This window comes from Syngnathus floridae, chromosome 8 (genome assembly GCF_059516105.1).
Source record: "Syngnathus floridae isolate MCC-2025c chromosome 8, RoL_Sflo_1.0, whole genome shotgun sequence".
NCBI classification, from domain to species: domain Eukaryota; kingdom Metazoa; phylum Chordata; class Actinopteri; order Syngnathiformes; family Syngnathidae; genus Syngnathus; species Syngnathus floridae.
The window spans coordinates 8,955,818-8,978,957 of NC_142420.1; the positions used below are offsets into that span (position 1 = coordinate 8,955,818).

Below are 23,140 nucleotides of genomic sequence, written 5' to 3' on the forward strand. Positions count from 1 at the left end.
TTTTGTTTTCTCTGCTGCATTGTACCAATTTTTTGTATCATTTTTTTTTCCATCTATGTGACCGCACGCTCATCAAGATGAACAACTATGTGCCGGCCAAATTCAATCTCCTGAGACTCAGACATCGATAATATATTAGTGGTGCAGTTAGAAGCCTAAAGATCTCAGTATTGATCTCCTAGTTAGGTTGGGCTTGTTTGAGGTTGGAGACAAATAGCCTCTTTGTCTCTCTCAAGGAACCCAATTCATTTGAATGAGTCACTTCTTCAACATCTGCTGATGCTGCTGTAATTCTTAAGATTCCTTAAATGACAATATGAGGCTAATATAGAAAAAAAATAAGACCCCCCCCCACCTGTATTCATGCCATTATTCTGTTTGAATGCTAAAGGACTTGACAGGCTAAAGGGATTCATACCTCTGATTTGGGTATGTGTCAAAATCCCACAAGTGGTGTATCCATCACACTGATGAAAAACTATTTTTCCCAATATGTGAGAATGGCTTCCTTCCCATTTCAAGAGCGGGGCGATCAATTCTATTTTATCTTTTTGTAATACTTGCTCTGTCATTTTGTTTCCAGCACGGGATCATTTGAGTGCCACGGTTAGATGGTGAGCTCGGAAGGTTGCATGCTAATTGTGGCATTTATTACATATTCTCTCTGAATCGTGCATCTTGGTTTGACAGAGCAATTTTTGGAATCTTTAGTTTTCATATGTTGGATATGACAAAAAGTCTAAATACTTTTTTTGGGGGTTGGAAAAAAATCTATGGTTTTTACTTATGAGAACAGTTTGCTAAATGCTTTTTTTTTTTGTTGATGCATTTCAAAACTAAAAAGCTTATTATGCAAACTTGGATGTATCCATTTTGGCATCGCTGTACTCTTCCCAAAATAATTTTAATAACCACTGTATGTCCCATAAAAGTCTCAAAACAGGTACATAAGTATGACACCCAGCCCCATTGTTGCTAATATGGGTCAGCTTTTGTATTTAAAGCAGACTATCCTTAAAAAAACAGCCTGTCTCAGTGAGCTTGGTGTTTTTCTTGTGTGTTTGTTGTTTTTCAAGCTCCAAAGCTCTCAGTCTTCAGGGCTTTATGCTAATAAGCTAAATGCACTCTATACTGTCATTGCCCCTAACCAAAAAGCCATTTTAAATGGTGACATGGATTATGCACTTTGTTGAAAGTTCAACATGAGCTGTGGCTTATCTGGCATACAAAATATGGGATAGTAAAAAATAATATTTGTCTCCAGTAAATAAAGCTCAAACAATCAAAAAAACAGATATGCATGCATAGACCTGCAGTTATCTTTCCTGACAGAAAGGAACACAAATAGTCTATAGACGTATTGATCAGCCTCTCTCCTCGAGTCTTTTTCAATGTGTTATTCATTGAATGCCAACAAAGGACATAAAGAATAACACAACTGCAATTAAATAATGACACTATAAGAATATAAATAATGAGAATGATCCTAACGTAACGACCATTCCTCTGCATTTAAATGGGGTGTTCCAACCCACAGGACCAATCAATTGGTAAGTGGATTAGCTCATGTTTAAATTCAATTAGCAGTCCCCATTCAGAACAGGTAATGCGATTAGCGTTTGCTGTTTCCTGTGCAGAAGGAGAACTGGAATTGCAAATAGCAATCTGTAGCTTTTTATATTTTACGGCATTGTGAAAATACACGCTGATGCGTATTCATTTTAATGGGGAAACACAAATGACCTTATAAATTCTGTGCTTTTGATGGCTGCTTGTCTAAAAATTATTTGATTACAAACAGGAGTCTATTTTTTTTTTTTTAAATACAGGTAATTTTATTGAAACAATTCAACAGCAACTTTCATCTCAGTCACTGTGCGGTGTTACACTAATGAATTGATACTCACATAAATACCTTCGATTGCAAATAGACTAAAAATAAAGGCAGTGATTAGCTCACACTGGTCTCACGTTCCCTCGTTAATGAATCAATTATTAACCTCAATTGTCAATAAGTAATGTGTATGTCCAATTAGTGAGACGTTATTAGGCCACGACATTCACCAGACATTACTACACTGTCTGTTCTTTCTTCTTGCGTTTGAGTAATCACACTGCAGAGCTACACACAAATACACAAAGTCATAACTGATAGGTGAGCTAGCAGCGTCATACATTTAAAAAAATAAAAGAGCATCGATGAAGAAGCGTCTGGACTTGGTCAATGTTATTTTCACAATTTTTGTCAGGCTGCCTCGTACAGCCTTGCTATGTGTGTGTCAGTTTGATTAAGGAGCATATTGGCAAGCGAACTCTTCTCCTGTAATAAGTCATCCTTAAATGACAGCATTGTAAAGCATTAGGAGAGCCGAGTGGAGGAACCCTGCCAGGGCTGTTAGCCAGATAAATGTTTCTGCCCTGTTAACCTGCCGCCGGTGTCACTTCTAATCAACAACAGTGGCTGCTTGCTGTAACAGGTGCTGCCACACCTCCGCAGAATAATAAACGAATAAATCCAAAACCAGTGGAAGACAGAGTGAGTAAGGAAAAAAAATCAATTATATAAAACCTTTTTTTTTTTTAAAGTTCATTACAGCATTTATAGTGTCACCCCTTCCTTTGGGCTTAACAAGTCTTAAATGGAGCTAAATAATTTACTACTGACAGGATCAATATGGAAAACCAAAGGCAGAAACACCATTTTCATTACTTACCACAGTTCAATCGAGGAAGCTTTTGCATTGATCAGTTTTAAGGTAAGCTAAGAACGGCTTTTTCCAATCAATCGTCAAAGTAGATTGGTGATTATAATTTGAAATAAGTGGGTCAATAATGATTATCAATAATGCTCTCACTTATATTGCACCATTAAAAGCATTAATTCAAGACCACATGTAAGTTTATAATGCATGTACGTAAGACAAGCTATTTGGATCTTCGCAATATTGCATTCATCCATCAGTCCATTTTCTGTTAAAGTTTATGGGGAATTGGAAGCTCTCCTCCATGAAGAAATAATGAAAAAATAAATGAGAAATAATGAATTCCCAATTAATCTGTGGATTAAACAGAAATATTCCATCGCCAAATTATTCATAGACATGTTGTGGAATATGTGTGGGATAATCAGTTTGACTCATGCATTTGTAGAATACACACACACACAAACATCATTATTATGTTTACACACTGAAACGTGTGTTTTTCCAGGCACTGTCTGTTACCGAGCTTCTCTCCAGAAACCTTTCGGCAATAAATCCTTACAAAATTTACGTGCCTGTTGACAGAAAATTAATAAAATGTGCTATGGTAACTCTTTGGTGTGTGTGTGAGTGTGTTTATACGCCATCTGCTGTAAAGTCTATTTGCATATTCTCAGCAGCCAACCAATCACTGCCACTGCAATGAGCTTGATTTACAGATGTAGACTATTAGACTCTGTTGGCATCTTTCTATTAAAGCTATACTCACAGGAAGGTTGTCTTTTTAACTTTTATGGACGCTCTCCAAGATTTAAGGATTTGTCTGTGGGAATTTCTTTCCAGCAGGCCAGTAAAATATTCCCACTCCAAAATCAAACATCCGTGCCTTTATGGACCTTCCTGAAGTCAAACCTTGGTAATGTTAACATTTGGTATCTACACATGGTGTCCTCAAATCATCCTTTGCAGTCAATTTGCTATTAAATTAAGTGAGAGTGAATTGATGACTGCCACTTTTATTGCTAAGAAACATTATTTATATTCCATAAGAAATGTGTTTTGCTCCCATTACGGTTATTTGCGCTTGGTTGGTGAAGGACTGAAGCAAGGACGTGAACTAGCTGCTTTGAGGACACTTGGTTTTGATTGTGACTATCTTTTTGGGTTTAATAAAAAACCTGGAAAAATCTGTTATGTTCTTTAGCAATGGAAGCTAAAGTAGTTTTGTTGGTATACTAAAACAAATTTGGCGTACAACTTTTTGTTATTAATTAGGTATCAGTCCACCGGCTTCCTCTCACATGCCAAATAAATCCACGTTAGCATCATGGCAGGCGAAATTGTCGCTATAAACGCGAGTGTGAATAGTTACACAGATTGGCCAGGGTTTCAATTGCTTCTCATCCAAAGTCAACCAGACAAGGCCACAGCATCTTCTCCCTTGACCCTGAACTAGACATGTGGCATAAAATTGATTATTGGATAGAATGGCCATACAAGTTTAATCATGAAATCCCGCCCAGCAACCTTCACTACCAGTGTTAGCATACATTCAAGAAGTGAGATTGATAGATTGATAGAAAGATGGACAGATTGATAGATGGACAGATCAATAGATATAGATAGATAAGTTACATATTAAAGGTTGAGGACAGGGAAATCAATTAAAAATGAAAGCATTCCATAATGCAGGCTCACGATGAATGTAATTAAAAGATAAAAGATCTGATTATACATAATATAGAGTATTTTCTGCCTTTAAATGAGAATAAGTCATGAGCAGTGCTGCGGGGATGAATGCACGCATGTTTGTGCACACGACTAATGATGTTCAGGGAATGAACTGTCATTAAAAACACACAGAAAGCAGCAAGAAGGACAGTTACAGTGGTAGAGCCCGGGGCTTCGCTTTGAGTGTGAAGAATGGAGATTTTTTTGACACACAAAGAGTTCAGATAAAGGATTGTGGTGATAAACCTATGGAATATGTAAGCACACACAATTTATGTACATATTTGCAACAGAGTCTCTTCATAAAAAGAAAGAAAGTGGTTGGCAAAATAATATTCAATTGAATTCCTGCCGTGGGAGCTATTACGAAGGAGAATAATTTTCCCGTGCCCTCATTTACCAGTTGCACACCGATCCATTTTGTTTTTGCAAGCTGCAACATTTAACATGCTTTTTTCACATTATTACAGTAATTTCATGTCCGTCACCTGCAGGCAAAAATCAATTGGTGCCGTGTCAGGTTTTGTTGACAGTTACACTAATGGCTATTCTCTACCTCTGCCTTTCTCTGCCGCTCGCTGTGTGGGTGTGTGTGCATGCACTTCCAATTGAACCACTTATAGTAGAAAAATTGGATATTGTTTGAATTGCAAGATGAAACTGTACAAAGGATCAATGAAATCTGTAAAACGTACATACAGTATAGACATTTTCAGTCTGCAAAATAATTTATTAAACCTACAACATATGATCACAGCTTTACATTTATACACAGAGTACGGATAAATATTCATCTGTAATCCCTAATTTTTGAATGCAGTGCTTAAAAATTTTCATTTTTCTGTTAACAGTACATTTATCACACAAAAATACAGCATCATTGCAATTTACACAGTTGTAACTTTTTCTTTGAGTTTGACATTCTCAGGCTTATTAAATGAATAATAATTATTTTAAGGTGCCGCATCTTTTTCAGAAATGTGCATGGCTCTAGCATTTATCCATTTTTAACCCTCAATTTGAAGCTGAATATTTTTGGTGGTGTTTTGCTTTAGTCCCATAAATTTTAGCGACATTGTGAGAACGTGCCAACACTAATATCGCTGCACTGCACCAGCAATTGAAGTGACAACAACTTTTGACTGACAGACTTTTTTTATGACTCAATTTCCTAACAATTGGCAGCATTTCTAACCCAGTCATTCCCATCGCCTGATTATAGTGGGTCCACTGAAGACACCAGCAAAGTACAACATAAGAGACAAAAAGCGATGTACTCCAACAACAGGAACAATTGCAAAGAAATAACAATAATACAGCGATAACAACTTCTCGATTCTTCAAACAGGACAAGGAATGATGTTTAACTAAAAATACACATATACAGAAATAGAGGCGCTTAATAATGGAAAAATAAATCCAGCATGTTTTTGTAACTCATCCTTTTTTCCACATCATTAAACAAGTGTCCGGAGGACTAATTGATTGCCTGTTTGGATCAATAATGACCAGTGCTGACAAACAATCCTGCAGGGGAAACAATCTTTTCCTGTCTCAGCTAACCTGCAGTGGCAGACTTGTCGAAGGAAAGCAAAGTGTCAGTGGCAAACAGTAATAAAAAGTGTCCGTCTGGTCCAAAATAGCCATGATGATAGATTTGAAAATGCTATCAATAATATTACTAGCGAAGAGGTTCCCTGTGTCATCCCACCAAATTTCGACGGCACTAGTCTTTGATCCCATTAATTTGCTTGATATAATTTTCAGCCTAACCTTTGATGCTGCTTTCATCCTTTTCAAAAACTACTTTGTCAGTCCCTGTAATTAGAAACAAAATGTCCGCCTGTCTGCTTCATCCACCAACGCTGGTGGGCAGAGACTGCAGTGGTGCTGTACAGTATTTTACTGAGCAGTAGTCTCATTTGTTTTATATGGATTCATTAGGTTACACTTACAAAATACTGCAATGTTTAAAAAAATTAAAAAATATCGGAATACATCTCATACATTATTTTTCTTTCACAAAAGAATTTAACACCAGACATTTATTTGGTGACGAAATGTAATCTCATATCTAACCATCTACTTTGGTTATGAGTTTGTTTATGAGGTCTGGATGAGGCTTTACTGCAAATGTGATGTGTTTTAAGACACAAGTAAAATCCGCCAGCTATAACTTATTGTACGTTCCGTATTACATATATCTGTACAACATGGATACCGGTACTAAAAATATTATTGCTCTATTCATAAACTTACTCTATGCAAATAGAACTTCAGACAAGCTGATATACTACATTGTAGCGAGAATATTCCTTTAACACATAACACTATGCTTGACTCAACTGGTCAACAGTCGAATCTCAGCTTCTAAGCAAGGAATATCTAAAACAAAGGAGGCGTCAGATATTCCGAAGTCAAGTAAGGATCCGTCATGATTGATGGCCACCACACGAGAAGCTTGAGCTCATGAAGAGAAAACCAACCATTCGGTTTGGAAAATACGTTTTCATGGAATATTCTCGGCTACACACAAAAGATTACAGACATTTACACTGAAATTGGCCATTTGAACATTGGAATTGTAGACCCAGAAGATTGCACCAATCTTCAATTCCTAAAGGTCAAGCTTTGAAGCATCCAACCTGGCATGACCAGTCTTGGAAACATTCTTGACTTTGGGAACCTCCTTCAACATTATTAGCATCAAATAAAACATGTAGGATCACATGGAAGCCAGTGCAGATCTCCACTGCTTTGACTCCTTGTGTGGCAGTAGTGAGTTTTCTTTCCCGCTGTGCCTTTAATCATTTAATTTTCATCTTGAAACTCCTCAGGGCTTGACACTTCGTCATTGCTCAGGACCTCTCTGTTGGTGAAGGTGGCTGCGAGGGAGGCACCCAGTGCTCCTTTGACGGGCGTCATCTCCGATAGGATGATATTATCATGGCTCACCAGTGTGGCTTTGTCCATGATCTCCTTGCTGTGTTTGGAGACCACAGCATCGAAGAAGTCGTACTTATGTGACAGCGTACCACTTTCGAAGATGTACTTTGTCAGGTAGGAAAATGCCACGTTTGCTAAAAAGGATGCCAACATGGACACTGTCTTGAAGGGGAATCTCTGCTGGACAAAATACTCGACATCACCGGTGAGGTGGTGTATCTTCTCCTGGATCACCCATCCAGGGTAATAGATGAAGGGAGGAAGTTTTAAATATGGTTCGCCTCCGCCGATTCGTAGCAAAAGACCAAAGACATAGGCGGCCACTGAGCCGTACGTATTCGTTCCTTTGACAAAAAGGACACTAAGAAGTTGAGGAAAGACGATGACATAGACCAAGTCCGAGCTCAGGTACCACAAGCCGTATACTGTTCCGGTTAACAAAGCCATGGCTGTGGCGAGGGCTCCGAAAACAAAGATAGTCAGACGCATCACCCAGACAATCTCACGATCCGAAGCCTAGAGGATAATTAGAAAAGCATCATTGGAATTTGCATCCATCAAGTACCGGATGAGAGATTTGTTTGCCTTGGTTGATTGTTTTGATTGATGACACCATTAAACATCATGACTGCATTGTCTTAATAATTTAAAGACAAAACATTTCAGCTAGAACTGCTTTAGGAATGCTGACATATGCAAACGACTTGGTTCAAAATGCCTCCATTTTATAATCAACAGGTCGCAATCTTACCGACTGTCGAAAAGCAAGTTGATAGATGTTCCTAGCAAACATGGAGCTGGCAGATAGAATGGAGGAATCTGCGGATGACATGACGGCAGCCGACACCGCTCCCAGGCCAAAGAAGGAGATGTAAGGCGGGCAGAGGTGCTGAAGCACAATCGGAAGGATCATGTCGGATTCGTCTCTGTCTTTTGGAGGTAGGGCCCCATAGGAAGTCTGATTCCAGTCTAGAGATGATAATGGAACTTTAAAATGCATTTCTGACCATATATTCAGGATTCAACACATTAGTGACCTTATGGAGTCATTTAGCCCAACGACCATTCCATCCTTTGAGAATCATGATGTTTAGTGTGCATGAAAGCAAACCAAAGCCCCAGCACATCTGGCAATGTGTATTTACCAGTGGATGCCCCGATAGCTCCTATGAGGATCGAGGGAACTGCCATGATCAAACAGCCGAAGGCAGCGAGGAAGGAAAGGACCTGGGCGTAGGTAGCTGAAGAAGCAGAAAGAACCCGTTGAAAATAGACTTGCCAGGGGATCCCACCCAACATCTGGAAACAGAAAAACAATCATATTTACATCTTATGGAGCTTCATCACACAATTGCCCTCGCCCCGAAATAAACATCAAAAACTGACGGATTTACTGGTTTGCATGATGGATCTTCCTGAAGACGGGTATAACTTACCAGCAAACAGAAATTATCTGCCCAGAGCCATTTGTCTGCTGGCTCAATTTTCCCCAGCCAGGGTGACTGGTGGATGGCCTCCTTGGCTGTCACACTGATGTCTGACACAGCAGGATTGGACAACGCAAAAGGCACACTGATCCACTGATGGTCAGATGACATAGAATGACAACATTGCAAGTATTTATTGATAATCAATATCTGATATGTTTCTGGCACTTGGTTTGATTGTGAGACTCACCAAACCCACAAAGATGCAGAAGAGCTGCACTACATCTGTGTAAGCAACAGAGTAGAGTCCTCCCACAAGAGTGTAGAAGATAGCAATCAGGGCTGAGATCACCACGGACATGTTGATGTTTATATCCACGATCACACTCAGAGTGGCACCTGTGGGACAATAGTAGGGAGAGAACTTTCACAAATGCCAAACAAAAAAGCCACACAAAGTATGAAAAGAAAATACAGATCTGGTATCTATCAGAAGTCCATTTAATTTGTGTGTACAGTGCACAATGGTTGGAACTGGTCAAATCTGGACTGATAGTATTTCAGAATCACCTACCCAAGGCAGATAAAATGGCTGCGGACCAGAAGATTTCACCCATGACAGCGGGGATGAAAAGCAGACCCCCCATCCTTTTCCCGTAGAGCTGTTGGAAAGGATCCAACATTGTGACATAGCCACGGGATCGCATCGGTTTGGCAAAAAAAAGGCCACCTGGAAGACATTAGAAATTATGTCACTAGAAATCCACTCAGATGTGTATTTTATAGGAGTTGACACAACAAAGGTAATGAGTGAGCCAAACTCTACACAACAAATAATTCTTCTAACCTAGTACCAGGCTGAGAGCGTAGCCAAAGGGTGCTTGGGCCCAAGCCAAGCCATAGTCGGGTAAGTAGACATATTCAGCTGTCCCGTTGATGTAGCCTCCCCCTACCCAAGTCGCTGAAGAAAAAAAAAAAAAAAAAAAAGAGAGACGGTCCATATCAGCCAATTACTTTGTTGCTATGGTAACTAAACGAGACTACTCACCGGTCATAGTGAATACACCCACAAATAAGCCAATGTCCCGGCCACCGACCATGATGGTCTCACTCCGGTCCCTGCCATCACCCACGCCGGAATTCTTGTTCTTCCACGCCGCCCAAATGCCCACGAAGAGAATCACCAGATAAAAAAGTACAATAGCCACGATACCCTCGACGTGGATGGTCATCTTGTTCAGTGTCTTCAATTGCTCATTGAGAAAACGGCAACACTAGAGAGAAACATGGCTTGGCAGTTTAATAAAAAAATCAATCAATCAATAAATAATTTGTATTGATTTATTTACATAAACAAATGTATTAAATGTAATCGGTCCAACAGACTGTGTAATATATATAATCACAAAATACAAATTGCAAAAAAAAATACTCAACCGACTAAAAGGCATTCTTTAAATATTTTGTCTGATTTCACTATAACAAGAAAATTCAAATATTTAATAGATGAGATTACAAAATATGATAAACATCATTTTTAACCTCTTGTAGTGCAAATTTCCCTTCTTTCTAACATATTCATTTACTCTTACAACCTTTAAAGTTCAAATTATACATGTTTTTCTCAATGAAATGAACACACACACACACATTAAATAACCCTCATGCTGCACAGGAGGCTAAAAAAAAAAAAAAACATATTTTGCCTTTGAATTCTGCTCATGCCTGTTTTTTTCACCCGTTAAGTTTATGACCGAAATCCAAACCGGACGTTGTAGGTTTCAGAATTCATTAAATATTCACCTTTTAAAGGAAAGTCCCAGATAGTTATCTTTCACTGTGTACAGGTTAGTTTAGTAATATCTAACAGAGAAGTTAATCTGGAGTTATTATTTGAACTCCAATGTGCCGCATCCTAAGAACCAGACCTTGAGTCTCAGCACCTTGTTGACCTTATCATTTCTCAGGGGCGACTAAACATTATTGATCCGTATTTAAATTATCAATACCCACTGTGGCCGCAGGTAGGTCAAAACAGCAAGTGGAAAATATGACAAAATCATCTCACCTTTTTTCTTTGGAGGAATATGAATGAGTTGACAACCACAGCCAAAAGCAGGAATAAGAAGGTTCCAAAATTGAATCAAAGAAGATGCCTGTTGGGTAGAAGTTATGTTTCACCATGTAGTGATCTTCAAAGTCCAAACACGATTATATTACGGTGTTTTTAAGTCTTCAAATCCCTGGCACATCTGCGGGACGTACGTGTGTGTGTGTGTGCGTGAGAGAAAGAGAGAGAAAGATGGGGAGGGAGCGAGAGAGTGGAAAAAGGTGGGTGGGGGTGGTTTGGCGTGGGTGTGGGGATGAATGGGAGTGGTGGGTTTATTGGATGCTGTCAGGGTGGGTAGATGCTGGATGAATGTCTTCCAGGGCAGGACCAAAATAGCATCTAATAGAGAGTGGCAAGTGACGCACAGCCTCACTTGCAAACCTTTCCAATATGTGAATATCATATTTGAAATGTTAACTTGGTTACTTTTTGGACTGCCTTTGCTTGCTTAACTATTTTAAAACACTCGCGCTCTTCTGGTTATAAGATGGTTAAGTTGAATGATTTGTGTGTCAGTGTTCCCAATTTTATGGGCCACTTTAGATCTGCAACTGCGAATCAATCGGGAGAGCTCCGCATCACTAAATCTCTGGTTGAACACTCGAGTTCGGAGTACCAAATGTCACGTCAAAGTGAATTTATGAGGTGGTAGCGATGGGAAAAAACAATGGCTTGACTCTTATTTAGTGTGTCGTTTTTGCTACAGGTGGTGTTGACATATTGCATTATGTTGTTGTTCCTTCAAGTCACCACTTGCAAATAATGAAGTAGTTGGCAATACTTCATTTAAGATCAGTTAGAAGGATGGATACTCATTGTCCCTAGTAATGAGCAATAATGTTTTTTTTTTTAGTATTAACTGTGAAGGTTAAAAATAGGCACCCAATGTGCTAAAGACTGATCATTAATTAAAAGAAAAATTACAAGTAGTTGTGAAATATTTTTTTTGCTATACTGTTAATGAATACCTACTCCTTAATGTAAATATTATTCTAAGTGTGACAGCTGTTAGCGACAGTGTTATGACAGTTACCACTGACAGGCTGCAATGCACACAGTGAGGCTAATTGGAAGCGTTACACACACACACACACACATACATATATATATATATATATATATATATATATATATATATATATATATATATACATCTATACACATAAATAGATATAATTATGCAAATGATACAAATTATATGCAGTCACTTTATTGTCCATCGATGTGGTGCCACCCAAACAAATCATACTTGATTTTCTTGATTTTTACGGAGGTACAAAGTATTTCTAAAACTAACACTATTATCAAGTATGTATTTGCATTGTCATTTAGATAGTATTCCAATATAAATATGACAAAAAGTGTTCTAACAGGACTGTACTGTTAAAGCGGCCTTAGCTGTTGCCACTGTTTCCATCTACTAATAAATGTCGCCCTCTTGTGGTACTTTACCCACATTGCAGTGTGATGATTCCTTTGCTGTGTGAGGTCAGAAAAGTTCACTTGACTGTCTTGGCATATGGTATTTCAGTTCCACGCAACGCTCAGGTGTTAAGAGAACATTTCCGCACAGACTTTAGACATAATTATTCAGTCTGTAGCCACTGCTGGAGGCCGAGCAAAGCGAGGACGCGCGATTGCCCTTCAAGGCCTCTGGAGGATTATACGGAGGAGCCGGCGGGTAGCTGTTGTTGATGTACGGAGGAGGAGGAGCTGAAGACCGACTCCTGTGCATTTGGGGACGTCTCTGCGACCGCTCACCTCTGCTGCTCCAACACAGTACCAGTCCTCCGCACAAACTGAGGCAGCTCGACGCGTAACCAAGATACACCGCCAGGCCGATCTCGTACTTCATGCCGTTGTGAAGGAAGGGGTCATAGAAATCGATGATGATGTCATTGGTGGTCCAGGACACTGTGGTCAAGCAGAGTAAACCGGCACAGAGAAAACATATCCCTCCGCTCATGACCAGGGGGGACTTGATTAATGAGCCGTGGGCAAAGTAGGTGCACTTCATCCCCATCACAGATGCCACAATTGCCAGGATGGAGGTGACACAGGAGAGCACCATGAGTGCACGGGCAGCCTAATGATGAGGAGGAAAGACATTTTACGCACCATGATTCTTTTCACCTCGCTTCTAATGAAGAAATATACAAGTTTGCATATGCACCACAGTACCTGCATGTCCTGCGGCAGCGCCAATAAAGATCTGTACAGCTCACACTGATAAATGCCCGTGCTGTGCCAGACACATTCCATCCACAGGCCTTTCATGTAAGCGGTGGCCGTGATGATGTTCGAACCGACGTAGGCTGAGCTGCGCCAGTGTGGGAGCACAGTGGCGGCTACAGTTCCCACGAACCCCAGCAGGCTCAAGAAGAAACCGAGGAGCTGAACTGCAGTGCTGGCCATGTTCGACTCACTTGGCAAGATTCCCAAGCTGCAAAAGTTCCACACGTAGTTTCAAATCTAAAGTACATAGTAAATATTCAATCTTAAATTGTTAGATTCATCAGATCTGAAATACATAAGCACAAAAGCTGTACGGACTTTGAGGTACCTTCAATAACAAACTCATTCTTGAGTCCCATAGGCAGCAGATGTGGTTGACTCTTCCAGTTAAGGGCACTGCGAATTCCAGCGAGCTTACATTTTGTCACGGACTCTGAGCAATTCCTCAAGTGCGAAGCGAAGAAGCTGAAACTATTCCGACATCAGTCTCTGCTGAGTGGCAGGTGTCTGCATCTGTAACTAATGAGAGCAGCGTTCAGTTTAAAGTTTCTCCCAGGAGGGCACGCCGTGCTGGTCTATTTGCCGACATCCTCGCCGCCCCTCAGGAGGGAAGAAATTAAACATTGACAGAAACCAGCCAAGCTTGGAGTACTGTACTGATATAAACCACTAACTTTGAAAATGCTCACACTATAAAATCTCTCTTATGACCTCTGCAATAAACTGACCAAGAGCAGAATTTCTGATGTGCTGTGACATGAGCTCACCTTGCACGCACTTGCTTTGGGTATTTAACAGCAGCTCAACTCTTTTGATTTAGTTAAGCATTTACTTCCTTTGTCTCTTTTGTGCTGCATGTTTTGAATAAAAGGCCAAGGGAAAAAAGGCCTTGAGAAATGACTCGGCAGTTTCACAACAATGGCAATCTCTGTTTAGCCCTTGCCAGCTTTTTGTTAGCGATTTTATTACGCAAATACCAAATGTGTTGCTTTGGTTGCAGTTTTTTATCTGTTGTATGACAATTAAATCATAACTTGGATACATATGGCACCAGCTTGAAGAGTTTAACTGAACAGCTATAAGAAACTTTTTTTGGGAATCTGAACAAATTAGATGTCGACCAACGTTCTGGAACAGACTAAGTTCAACCGTGAACGTTGATTTACTATCATGAGTGAAATTACACAAGATGGTACAAAGGACTGTGAATGAATGACTGCTGTAAAAACACACCTGAATATTCACCACATGGCAAAAACTGCATGAGAGGTCTACCCATGGTCACAGGGGCACCGATTTAGCTGAGAAGCCAAATACGTGACTATTAAAAACACAGGTGAGCTTGACACATGTCAATCTGGTACATACGTAGAGCTTGGCCTCCCTCAGAAGCTGTTCTCTCATCTCCTGTTAAGAACATCGCTGCCCTTTGTGGTCCACCTGCTACCAAAGGACACAACAACAACAACGAGGCATGATTTCCCCAGCTTTTCCCACTGCAAATGCTCAATTCTGATGTGATGATCCTCTGCAAAGCGTGCCTGTGGTGTGGGAGACGCCATTTAAATGTGGAACACCTAATAGTCTTAGTTGGACGGAATAATCCTGTGATTAGCAGCTGAGTGTGGCTGTGCAATGTGCTCCACGATAACAATACATTTGGGTGTCCATTTATACTTTGTCTTGCGTGACACACATCTTTGCAGACTTGCTGTGTAATAAACTCAAGGACAGCTCTTCTTACAGAAATCGTGTAAGAATTTTGGTATCTTAGTTAGAAGGTCATGGTTCAGGGTTGACACTTAATTCACATTTTTGGTTCCAGTAACTGTACAGTAAGATGCACCAAAACATTTGTCCAGCCAAAATGTATCACACTTAAAACATATAATATGGAATATAGTAATAAACAGTATTATTATTATTATTATTATTATTATTATTATTATTATTATTATTATTATTATTATTATTATTATTATTATTATATATAATATTTAGTGGAACTTCGAGAGTAAAGTGTTTACTTGTTTTTATTTATTTATACCAAAGTAATTTAATAGGCGTTATTTCTACAGGCAAATCAACTTTGTGTAATGTGTACAACAATCAATTAGGACATTGAACGTCTCGCGCTACTGCAGACTGTCATTACACTAAAAGCTCTCGTTCAAGTTCAATAAATTGGTGAGTTTACTTTTTTTATGTATACAAATTACTTTGGCGTATTTGTATTACAGGTGTGTAATGTATGTATTGTATTTATTTACAGTGCATATAAAAGAGTGGACATATAGCGCATTTACTTAGTGATACTTATAGCTAGCCAACTAGCTAGCAAGCTACTATTTCCAGTGTATTTACAGACCAGAAAATAATGGCAGATTGTGTACATGTTTGACATTTTACAGGCAATAATGCCGAGAGGAAAAGCAAGAAAGTACAGTCGGCCGAGTTGGAATTACCGTCAGGTCGCCGTTAAGACTCGCAGTCAGATGATGGACAGCAGAAACTTCTTCCAAAAACTTCCAATAGAAGTTTTTCATCTGATTCTGGACAAGCTCTCTGGTAAGGTATAGCTGTGAGCTCCGAGTCAAACTCAGAATATCTCCTATTTAAATGTATTGCTTGATTAAAATACACTACTTGTAATGTATGACAAAATATAACACATTGTATTGCTCGTGTATTGAATGCAAACAATAAATCATTTGGATTTGTTATTGCTTTTCACTCACTAACAAACTTTTTGACAAACATTTTCCAGTGCTGGAGTTGAGTGTGTTCAGCTTATCTTCCAAGAACATGAATGGATATGTGATGGACTACATAAGCACCATGACATTGAGGGGCAAAACCATGCACCAAAACCTTCATAAGACCGATTGCCCCGAACAGGAATGTTTCGGTAAACATTTCAGAGACCTAGGTAAGCAGTTGTATGGACTTCAATTCATGTGCTGTTTGTTTTAACATTAGCTTCATGATAGAGAACGGCTAAAAGTACTGAAACAGTTGGACAAATTTAAAAAGGGAAAGTTCACTTGTGTAGGTAATATTGTACTTAAAGGCCGTACTGAAATAAAATTTTATTTGAAACCCGATATCCCCAACTATTTGTAACTATATTAGTATTGTTGTCTTGTTTTCTTAGGTATACTGTTCAAACGATGCACCATGTTACTACCTACAAAGGAGAGGCTGAAATGTATCCTGCAAAAATTTTCACAGGTAAAAAATTCGGTAAAAAAACTTGATAATGTATAATGTGCACAGATTTACATGGTTTTCAGGTTCCTTGTTTCTTGTGGGAGACTTGCTCAGCACCAAATTGCATTGGTTTATCCAGATATGGAACCTTTCTGCAGGTGAATTGTCAAATGATGAATGCAAATGGGGAAAAAAAATGCTACACATTTTCTATTGATTTCTTTCACAGACCATAATTGCAGGGTGGGATGAGATTGAGTGCCAAAGAGTGTTCCACTTCCTGTGTGAAGTCACCAATTTGCTGAATAAAATCGAGACAGTCACTACTATCAGGAAACCTGGTAAGGGTCTCTAAGAGAAGTCTTGTAGAAAATCTTCCAGTAAAGTGCTTGGAGGCTTTTACAGCTTCAATGGGGTGAGTCACTATAATTTCTTCCAAGAGTCGAGTAATTGCGATCTGGGATCTAATTCGCTGAGAAGATATTGTAAGCCTCATGTAGAGTTCATCTTGAACTCCAAATAGCACTTGTACAAACAAATATACTCTTTCAATTTAACCTCAGTGGGAATCAATTTGAGTTAAGGCCTTTATTTGTTCAAAAGCGTTTCAATATTGTTGAATTGCTTCTTTGTTCCACCAACATCGCCCATTCCCATTTTCTCTGTGTATGCAGGCCTGAAATGCTATGAAGAGCTGGAGCTCCGCTACTTCTGTCGTAAGGTTTTGTTAGACTTGTCTATGAACCAGTCAGACTGTCAATTTTGGCTCCTGCAACTCCTGAAGCCCTGGCCCATGGTCAGCCAGGCACACTTACTCTTAATCCTCTATGGGCCACAGCTGTCTGAAGGTGAGATAACTCTCATTTTGCTGGTAAGACAGTCGGTGGGCAGCGTTTCACTGTTCCTTGCAGGCCCCATCATTTGGCAGGATCTGGTGGAACGGGAGCTGCCTCAGGATGCTCTGTGGGAGCTGGCCAGCAGCCTTCTTTTGCTCTTCAACAAACCCAAACTGAAAGACTGGACTATGCAAACAACTCTAGCAATCTTTGAGGAGATTGTTGGTAACAACATCCGAGTGCCATGAATGATGTGTCCACGTACACTGAATAAATAGAATGAGTTGATTTAGTTCTCCGTTTGCAGCCATTCCTCAGCCATGGCACGTGGAGAACGTTGCCCGTCTCTTGGTGGTGTGTGGCAATAACTTCTGCTACACCGTCTTGGCAAGCAGGGCCCAATCTGGATTTATCAGAGACATTGCCAAACTGATTGTCTACATTATTCTGGTAGGTACTGCTGTAACTTCTGACATCTAGTGGGAAAATCTCACAGCTCTTAATATATATTTTTTTGCATTTGTAATATGTAGGTGTGTGAAAAGGATGGCTATGAAATAGGCTGGGTGGTACATTTGGTACAGCAGCTTCACAAAAGCCTCGGCTCAGAAGTCCAAAGGTTCGCCTTCGTCCACCATCTCGAGAACACGTTCTCAGAGATTATCGTTGATTTACTTTACATGTATGATGAGGGTAAGTTGAGTCAGCGTGACCTTTCTTTAAATGACACCCCATCAAAAATCCATTAACGCTTTCTTGTGTTTCCAGGAAACCGTCTTGACAACGGCAACTTTTTCACAGCTACGTTTCTCCTTCTGGAAGCCAGTGCTCGATTCCATGCAAAATTCCTCCATTTGTTGCTTAAATAGGAATGATGCAAACTGAGTATTACACAAAGCCAGAGATTTTGTGTAGGTTACATTCCAAGGGTGAATTTGTTTCTTGGCTTAAAGGTTACATTTAAAAAGTATTTAATATTTATTATTAATATAAATATTTATTGACACTGTTATTTATTTGCATTGACTCGCTATTTAACTGAGGTCGTTATGCGTTTGTTCATGTGTTGAACAATATATGAGGTTCATATTGGACTATTGTTCCCATAGTCTTTGTTTGCCACACAGATGTGGTCTGAAAGTTTGAAATTCAAAGCTGTTTTGTTAAACTACCTAGTAAATGGAAAAAAAAAAAAGAATGTAATCTTAAAAATACATTAGCAAGCTTTTATTTTTTTTTCCTTCATCAATACTGTGCGTAAGGAAAAATATGTAAAAATGCATGAATTAAAAAGGTTATTTTTGTAAATACTAAGATGGTACTGATATTGTTGTATTATTATAAGAGTCTTTGGTGTCATGTTTTTATTTGACACATACTATAACATGTTTACGTTTGACAGGCGGTACAGAAAATTGATGGATGGATTTAAAAAAATGCTGACGTCAGCCTAAGCAAAATTGTTTTGTACAAATTATACTGTTCACTGAAAATTGTCATGGCATGAATTGAAAACGTTGCAAGAGCTGCATCAATATAATTCCAAATTAAAGATTGAGTATCCAACTGGCCGTCACCATAGGTATTTCATTCATTCACTTGGTCATGGTTTTGATATGACCTAGTCAAAGATAAAAAAAAAAAAAAAAAAGCCATGTTAAGCTTTTTGAAGACCTTCATTCTAATTAACATGTACAAACTGAATGGGAATAATAAATAAATAATAATAAATAATAAATAATATCCCACTATGGTATATATAGTTATTTTTGTCTTTACTGTCAAAGCACACAACACAAAACTATCAAAACAATCACATAACATACAAAATTGTGATTATACTTACTGTGCAATTTGTTCTACGAATATGGAAAAAAAAATACAAGTCTAAATAAGAATAGTTGCCAGGACACACTGAAATGATCAAACATAATTGTGCACACGCGTTACCTTGGAGCCAGTCCATCCCCTCCTGCAGGCCATCTCCTTCGATAGCATTGCTAGCACTGAGAGACGAAAAGAACAGGTTGAGGATTTAATCACCTCATAGTGCACGTTAACATTCACAACTTGAGCATTTAAACCAAGCTCTTCATCCATCTGCCTTCCATCTGTCTAATGAGTAAACAAGGTGACAAACAAACATGTAGAAAAGAGTCACCCGGGTTCAAGTCTATGCTGCTGCTGCCACTTAAATTCAACCAGATTCCTCAAGTGTGTTTCCATTAAAAACATGAATCTAATAATCACGAGCGGCGTTAAAAATATAGTCTTACCAGATGTGCCAAGGTTTGTCTTTGATATTCTCCAAACACAACATCTGGGAAACCTTGACGGACGACATGGCGTCACGGAGATCCATCTTGTTTGCGAAGAACAACACGGGTACCTTTTTACTGCAAATATCTGCGTGGTAAGACGGTGAAAATTAGTTAAAGTAAAGTACACAGGAGGGACCTTTTAACCATACCTCCGTGGTTGAGAAGGGTATCGAGCTCCTCTTTGGCAACAACCATTCTCAATTTATCACTGCTATCTATAACAAAAATGATGGCGTGGCTTTCTCTGAAAAAGAAACGAGTACGGACTTTATCAATACTTTGTCATGATTCTAAGAAATTAACAAGGCTGTGTGCGTACTTGTAATAGTGCTCCCACAGATTTCTGTATTTGCTTTGGCCAGACATGTCGAATACTGTGAAGGAAAGGCTGCTCGTGCAGAGAAAGACAGCACAAGAGAGAGAAAACATATAATCGAAATCATACAGAAATTATAGTTATAAAATAGTTTTTTAAAAAAAGGAATTCTTATGCATTCAAAACTGTACCTTGAACTCTTGAACTTTTCAATGTTGAAGCCAATTGTTGGAACTATGTCTTGTCCCGGTGTCTGTATTCACACGCAAAACAGAAAAGTAATGACAAGTATGTCAACATGGAAATATAATTTTCCAAGTATGAAGGGCTTTACCTGACTAACATGTTTCCACTCCTCTGAAAATGGGCCTAAGCAATTTGAATGCTGAAAACAAGCAATTAATGAACAACTGCAAAAAAATTGCACTATAGAGCTAACTTTTGCCGCTGCCCTTTTAGTTCCCCAAAAAAATTCAAATCAGTAACGAGTACTTACGTTAGCTGGTTTCAATTGGTTGATGATGGTAGTTTTGCCGCTGTTGTCCAGTCCCAAACATAAAACATTGACTTCCTTCTTCTTCAGGCCCAGCCAGCCTGACAGTTTATCCAGCAGCCCCATTTAACCCAATTGAAGCTACACTTTTGAAATACTACGCATCACCCCATTAATGATCTGATTATTATGGAAAAAATAATAATCGTAACCTGAGGCGAACAAACACGTTTTGGAGTGAATACTACAACATGCTGAGATGCTTCCTGTGCATCCCAGCTTGCAAGAGCTAATCCTATTAGAACGAATTAAGATCTGCAAGCCACTCGGTGACCTGATCATGGTGGTGTGCATCTTCCCAGGCCTTTCTTCCTGATGAATTTGATTCATTAGTGTAATGCGATGGCCTGCTTGACAACAGCCACAACAACAACAGCTGCCGCTATTGATCTTTAGCCTGGTTTGCTCTGAATCAAGACCTTTTTGTGTTCTTGACCGTCCTGTTTAATTTATACATATAAATAGTATTGCCAACCCAAGGCTAGGATTTGTTATGAAGGATTTTAACTTTTCAAGGGATCAACTTTGGAGATGATCGGTGGCGTAACAGCTCTATCTCTTGGCTGACTGGCACTTGGGTATTCTTTTTAATCACCGAAGTAAATAAACAGTAATGATGGGCAAACAAGTCTGATTGAAGCACTTGAGACATTTTCTGACTCCTCTCGAAGGCACTTGTGGTTTTAAGATGGAGTTGGAATGAAATGAATGGAATAAATTTCCACTGCACTGGCCAAGACTACCACAAATGCTTCATGAAGCTTCATTTGTCCATCACTAATTTACAGTACCGACAACAATATATTAAAAAAGAAAAACAACAACAACTTTTCTTCAACCTGTTTTCATCTACCATAAAAAAAACCCAAAAAGCCAAACTGCAGAGCTTTTCAGATTTATTCTGCAAATAAATATCCGCAGTTAACTGCCTCTTACAGTGTGCAAGATCTACAACATCTCTTTGGAAATTATAAAAAAATAAAATACAAGAATTGTAATCATTAGTATACTTGTACTTTGTACAAAAGAACGTTCTAACATTGCTCAGCAGTAGAACATGCTTAACAAACAGCATCTGATATTTTCCGTTTGACTGTCGAAGGGTTTGTTCCAGTGAGAGTGCGTGTCATGTACTGTGTAACTGAAGCTCACTCTTATCTATAAACTATAACTTCATTGAAGGGATAAGTTCTTGGATGCCACTGAAACATATTTGCTAAAATGTGAAGAGACTGTAAGGCATACATGTGTGCGCATGGGACCGTTGCTAGTCAGACAAGATAAATGAAGATGCTGCTGTTAACGTTCGTGCGCTCTCTGCTAACTTAATTTTGAAAAGCTGCCAGTCTCTTTGACCTTCGTGATCCCCACCAAAAAGGCTTCTTTATATTCATATTTAATAGTTATATTCTATACCACCGCCTGTTTACCGGAATGAAGATAAATAATTTCAATGGTAAACATCTGACGACATGACATCAACTACTGCGGATCCAAAAATTTTCATTTCAGACTACTTTTATGTACACTTGGTTACCCTACTGCCACAAATTCCACAACCTTTACATGATCACAAAGTAAGCACACAGTGGCTGCCATTTTCCCGTGTGTGCAAATAAATATCTTTAACTAAAAGTATTTCTCATAATTCTGAAGAACCATAAAAGTCTATGTTGTGTATATATATATATATATATATATTTGTTAATAGGAAATAATATACTTTATTTATGAGTTATGTGAACATTCTTTTGTTAAGACAGCGGTGAGCCACATTGCAAATAATTTTGACTTTTTTCATGCGAAGGCAACCGGTCCAGTTTAGCGAGCCGGATACGTGGCACTAAAATTGGTCTGGAGGCTCTGTGTTTGTTAGTCTCCCATTGCACAATTTATCATCTCTTTTGCGAGACACTGAGGTGATTATTGCTAATCTGATATAAATAAATACCATTTGAAATAAGATTCAGATTCACTTTGACATATAGATCTGCACACATATATAATATAAGGTCATGATAATAATTACTGATTAGCTTTCTATACATTTTAACATTCATGAAATCTCCTTGACTTGCTTCTCACCACTTCAAGTATGAGTGTACTCGACTGTCTGGAGAGAAAGTCAAGTAATGCACATTACTTTGTGATAACTGATCATCTTACAAAATGAAAAGTGGTGAGGGTAATTTTTTTTTTTTTATGCTGAGGGTAGAAACATATTAAGCACACTGAGGAGCAGCTACATGACCAAGAAAAGAAAAATCCAAAGATTCAGTAGATTATGTCCATAAATCTACATATCTAAGATTATTTACCTCCACACAGAAAATACCGCAGCTGTAACAAGGCATTACATTCCCCTAAGTGACGGCTCGGGCCAAACTACTGGACGGTCAAAAAATAGTCTGGCCAGACCAGGTATACCGGGTAAGGGGTGTGTAGTAGAAAAAGAGTCCGGTCCATAACTACCAGCCTGGGAGGGCGGTCTGACAAGTCCAATGACGTCCTTCCTACAGAGCGTCTAAGGGAATAAGACTCAGGCACAGGCTGTGAAGTGTCTCTCTGACAGTCTAGACTTCCCTGCCATCTGCTCCGTCCATGTATCCGTCCCAGGCCGTGTGAAAGGACGACCTCATACGTGGAAGCCTTTCTCCTGTTCGTGTAGTAGCTGCAAATGGAGGGTCTGTACGCTGCTGATGATCCGCCGCTGGTGGCCGATCAGATCCACCCCGATGCGCCTCACATCTCTA

General features: G+C 39.1%; 5 protein-coding genes across 12 annotated transcripts in view; 1 reads left to right on the plus strand and 4 right to left on the minus strand.

Annotated features, from left to right (window-relative positions):
• Positions 1–5,164: 5,164 nt before the first annotated feature.
• On the minus strand, positions 5,165–11,081 carry LOC148394401 (high-affinity choline transporter 1-like). 2 transcript variants are annotated; one of them, XM_088383205.1, is made up of 9 exons: positions 10,875–11,081; positions 9,855–10,080; positions 9,654–9,767; positions 9,381–9,536; positions 9,057–9,205; positions 8,816–8,959; positions 8,525–8,678; positions 8,131–8,348; positions 5,165–7,895 (listed from the first exon to the last, which is right to left on the minus strand). In XM_088383205.1, the coding sequence occupies exons 2-9, from the start codon at positions 10,036–10,038 to the stop codon at positions 7,245–7,247; spliced, it is 1,770 nt and encodes a 589-aa protein (XP_088239331.1). In that variant the 5' UTR covers positions 10,039–10,080; positions 10,875–11,081; the 3' UTR covers positions 5,165–7,244. The 2 variants fall into 2 exon arrangements, with proteins under 2 accessions (XP_088239331.1, XP_088239332.1); XM_088383206.1 differs by lacking the exon at positions 10,875–11,081 and having other exon boundaries at positions 9,855–10,166.
• Positions 11,082–12,103: 1,022 nt separating this feature from the next.
• On the minus strand, positions 12,104–14,741 carry LOC148394402 (claudin-14-like). 6 transcript variants are annotated; one of them, XM_088383210.1, is made up of 4 exons: positions 14,520–14,741; positions 13,480–13,670; positions 13,098–13,359; positions 12,104–13,002 (listed from the first exon to the last, which is right to left on the minus strand). In XM_088383210.1, exons 3-4 carry the CDS (start codon positions 13,329–13,331, stop codon positions 12,493–12,495), a joined length of 744 nt encoding a protein of 247 aa, XP_088239336.1. In that variant the 5' UTR covers positions 13,332–13,359; positions 13,480–13,670; positions 14,520–14,741; the 3' UTR covers positions 12,104–12,492. The 6 variants fall into 6 exon arrangements, with proteins under 6 accessions (XP_088239336.1, XP_088239337.1, XP_088239340.1 ...); XM_088383211.1 differs by lacking the exon at positions 14,520–14,741 and adding an exon at positions 14,385–14,452; XM_088383214.1 differs by lacking the exon at positions 14,520–14,741 and adding an exon at positions 13,919–14,328 and having other exon boundaries at positions 13,570–13,670.
• A 510-nt stretch (positions 14,742–15,251) lies between these two features.
• Positions 15,252–18,858, plus strand: LOC148394403 (F-box only protein 47-like). Of its 2 annotated transcripts, XM_088383207.1 has the most exons (11): positions 15,252–15,338; positions 15,563–15,719; positions 15,919–16,080; positions 16,306–16,382; positions 16,445–16,519; positions 16,591–16,702; positions 17,036–17,209; positions 17,273–17,422; positions 17,505–17,647; positions 17,731–17,890; positions 17,966–18,856. In XM_088383207.1, exons 2-11 carry the CDS (start codon positions 15,569–15,571, stop codon positions 18,064–18,066), a joined length of 1,305 nt encoding a protein of 434 aa, XP_088239333.1. In that variant the 5' UTR covers positions 15,252–15,338; positions 15,563–15,568; the 3' UTR covers positions 18,067–18,856. The 2 variants fall into 2 exon arrangements, with proteins under 2 accessions (XP_088239333.1, XP_088239334.1); XM_088383208.1 differs by lacking the exon at positions 15,252–15,338 and having other exon boundaries at positions 17,966–18,858.
• LOC148394404 (ADP-ribosylation factor-like protein 6) lies at positions 18,410–20,612 on the minus strand. The gene is made up of 9 exons (XM_088383215.1): positions 20,331–20,612; positions 20,169–20,219; positions 20,026–20,087; positions 19,838–19,906; positions 19,668–19,762; positions 19,474–19,603; positions 19,148–19,203; positions 19,044–19,056; positions 18,410–18,818 (listed from the first exon to the last, which is right to left on the minus strand). The coding sequence occupies exons 1-9, from the start codon at positions 20,451–20,453 to the stop codon at positions 18,785–18,787; spliced, it is 633 nt and encodes a 210-aa protein (XP_088239341.1). The 5' UTR covers positions 20,454–20,612; the 3' UTR covers positions 18,410–18,784.
• Positions 20,613–21,266: 654 nt separating this feature from the next.
• LOC148394405 (ephrin type-A receptor 6-like) overlaps positions 21,267–23,140 on the minus strand; it is a 66,737-nt gene continuing 64,863 nt past the window's right edge. Inside the window, exon 17 of the mRNA XM_088382276.1 lies at positions 21,267–23,137. Within this exon, the coding sequence (XP_088238402.1) occupies positions 23,023–23,137 (115 nt within the window). The 3' untranslated portion in view covers positions 21,267–23,022. The remainder of the gene's footprint in view (positions 23,138–23,140) is intronic.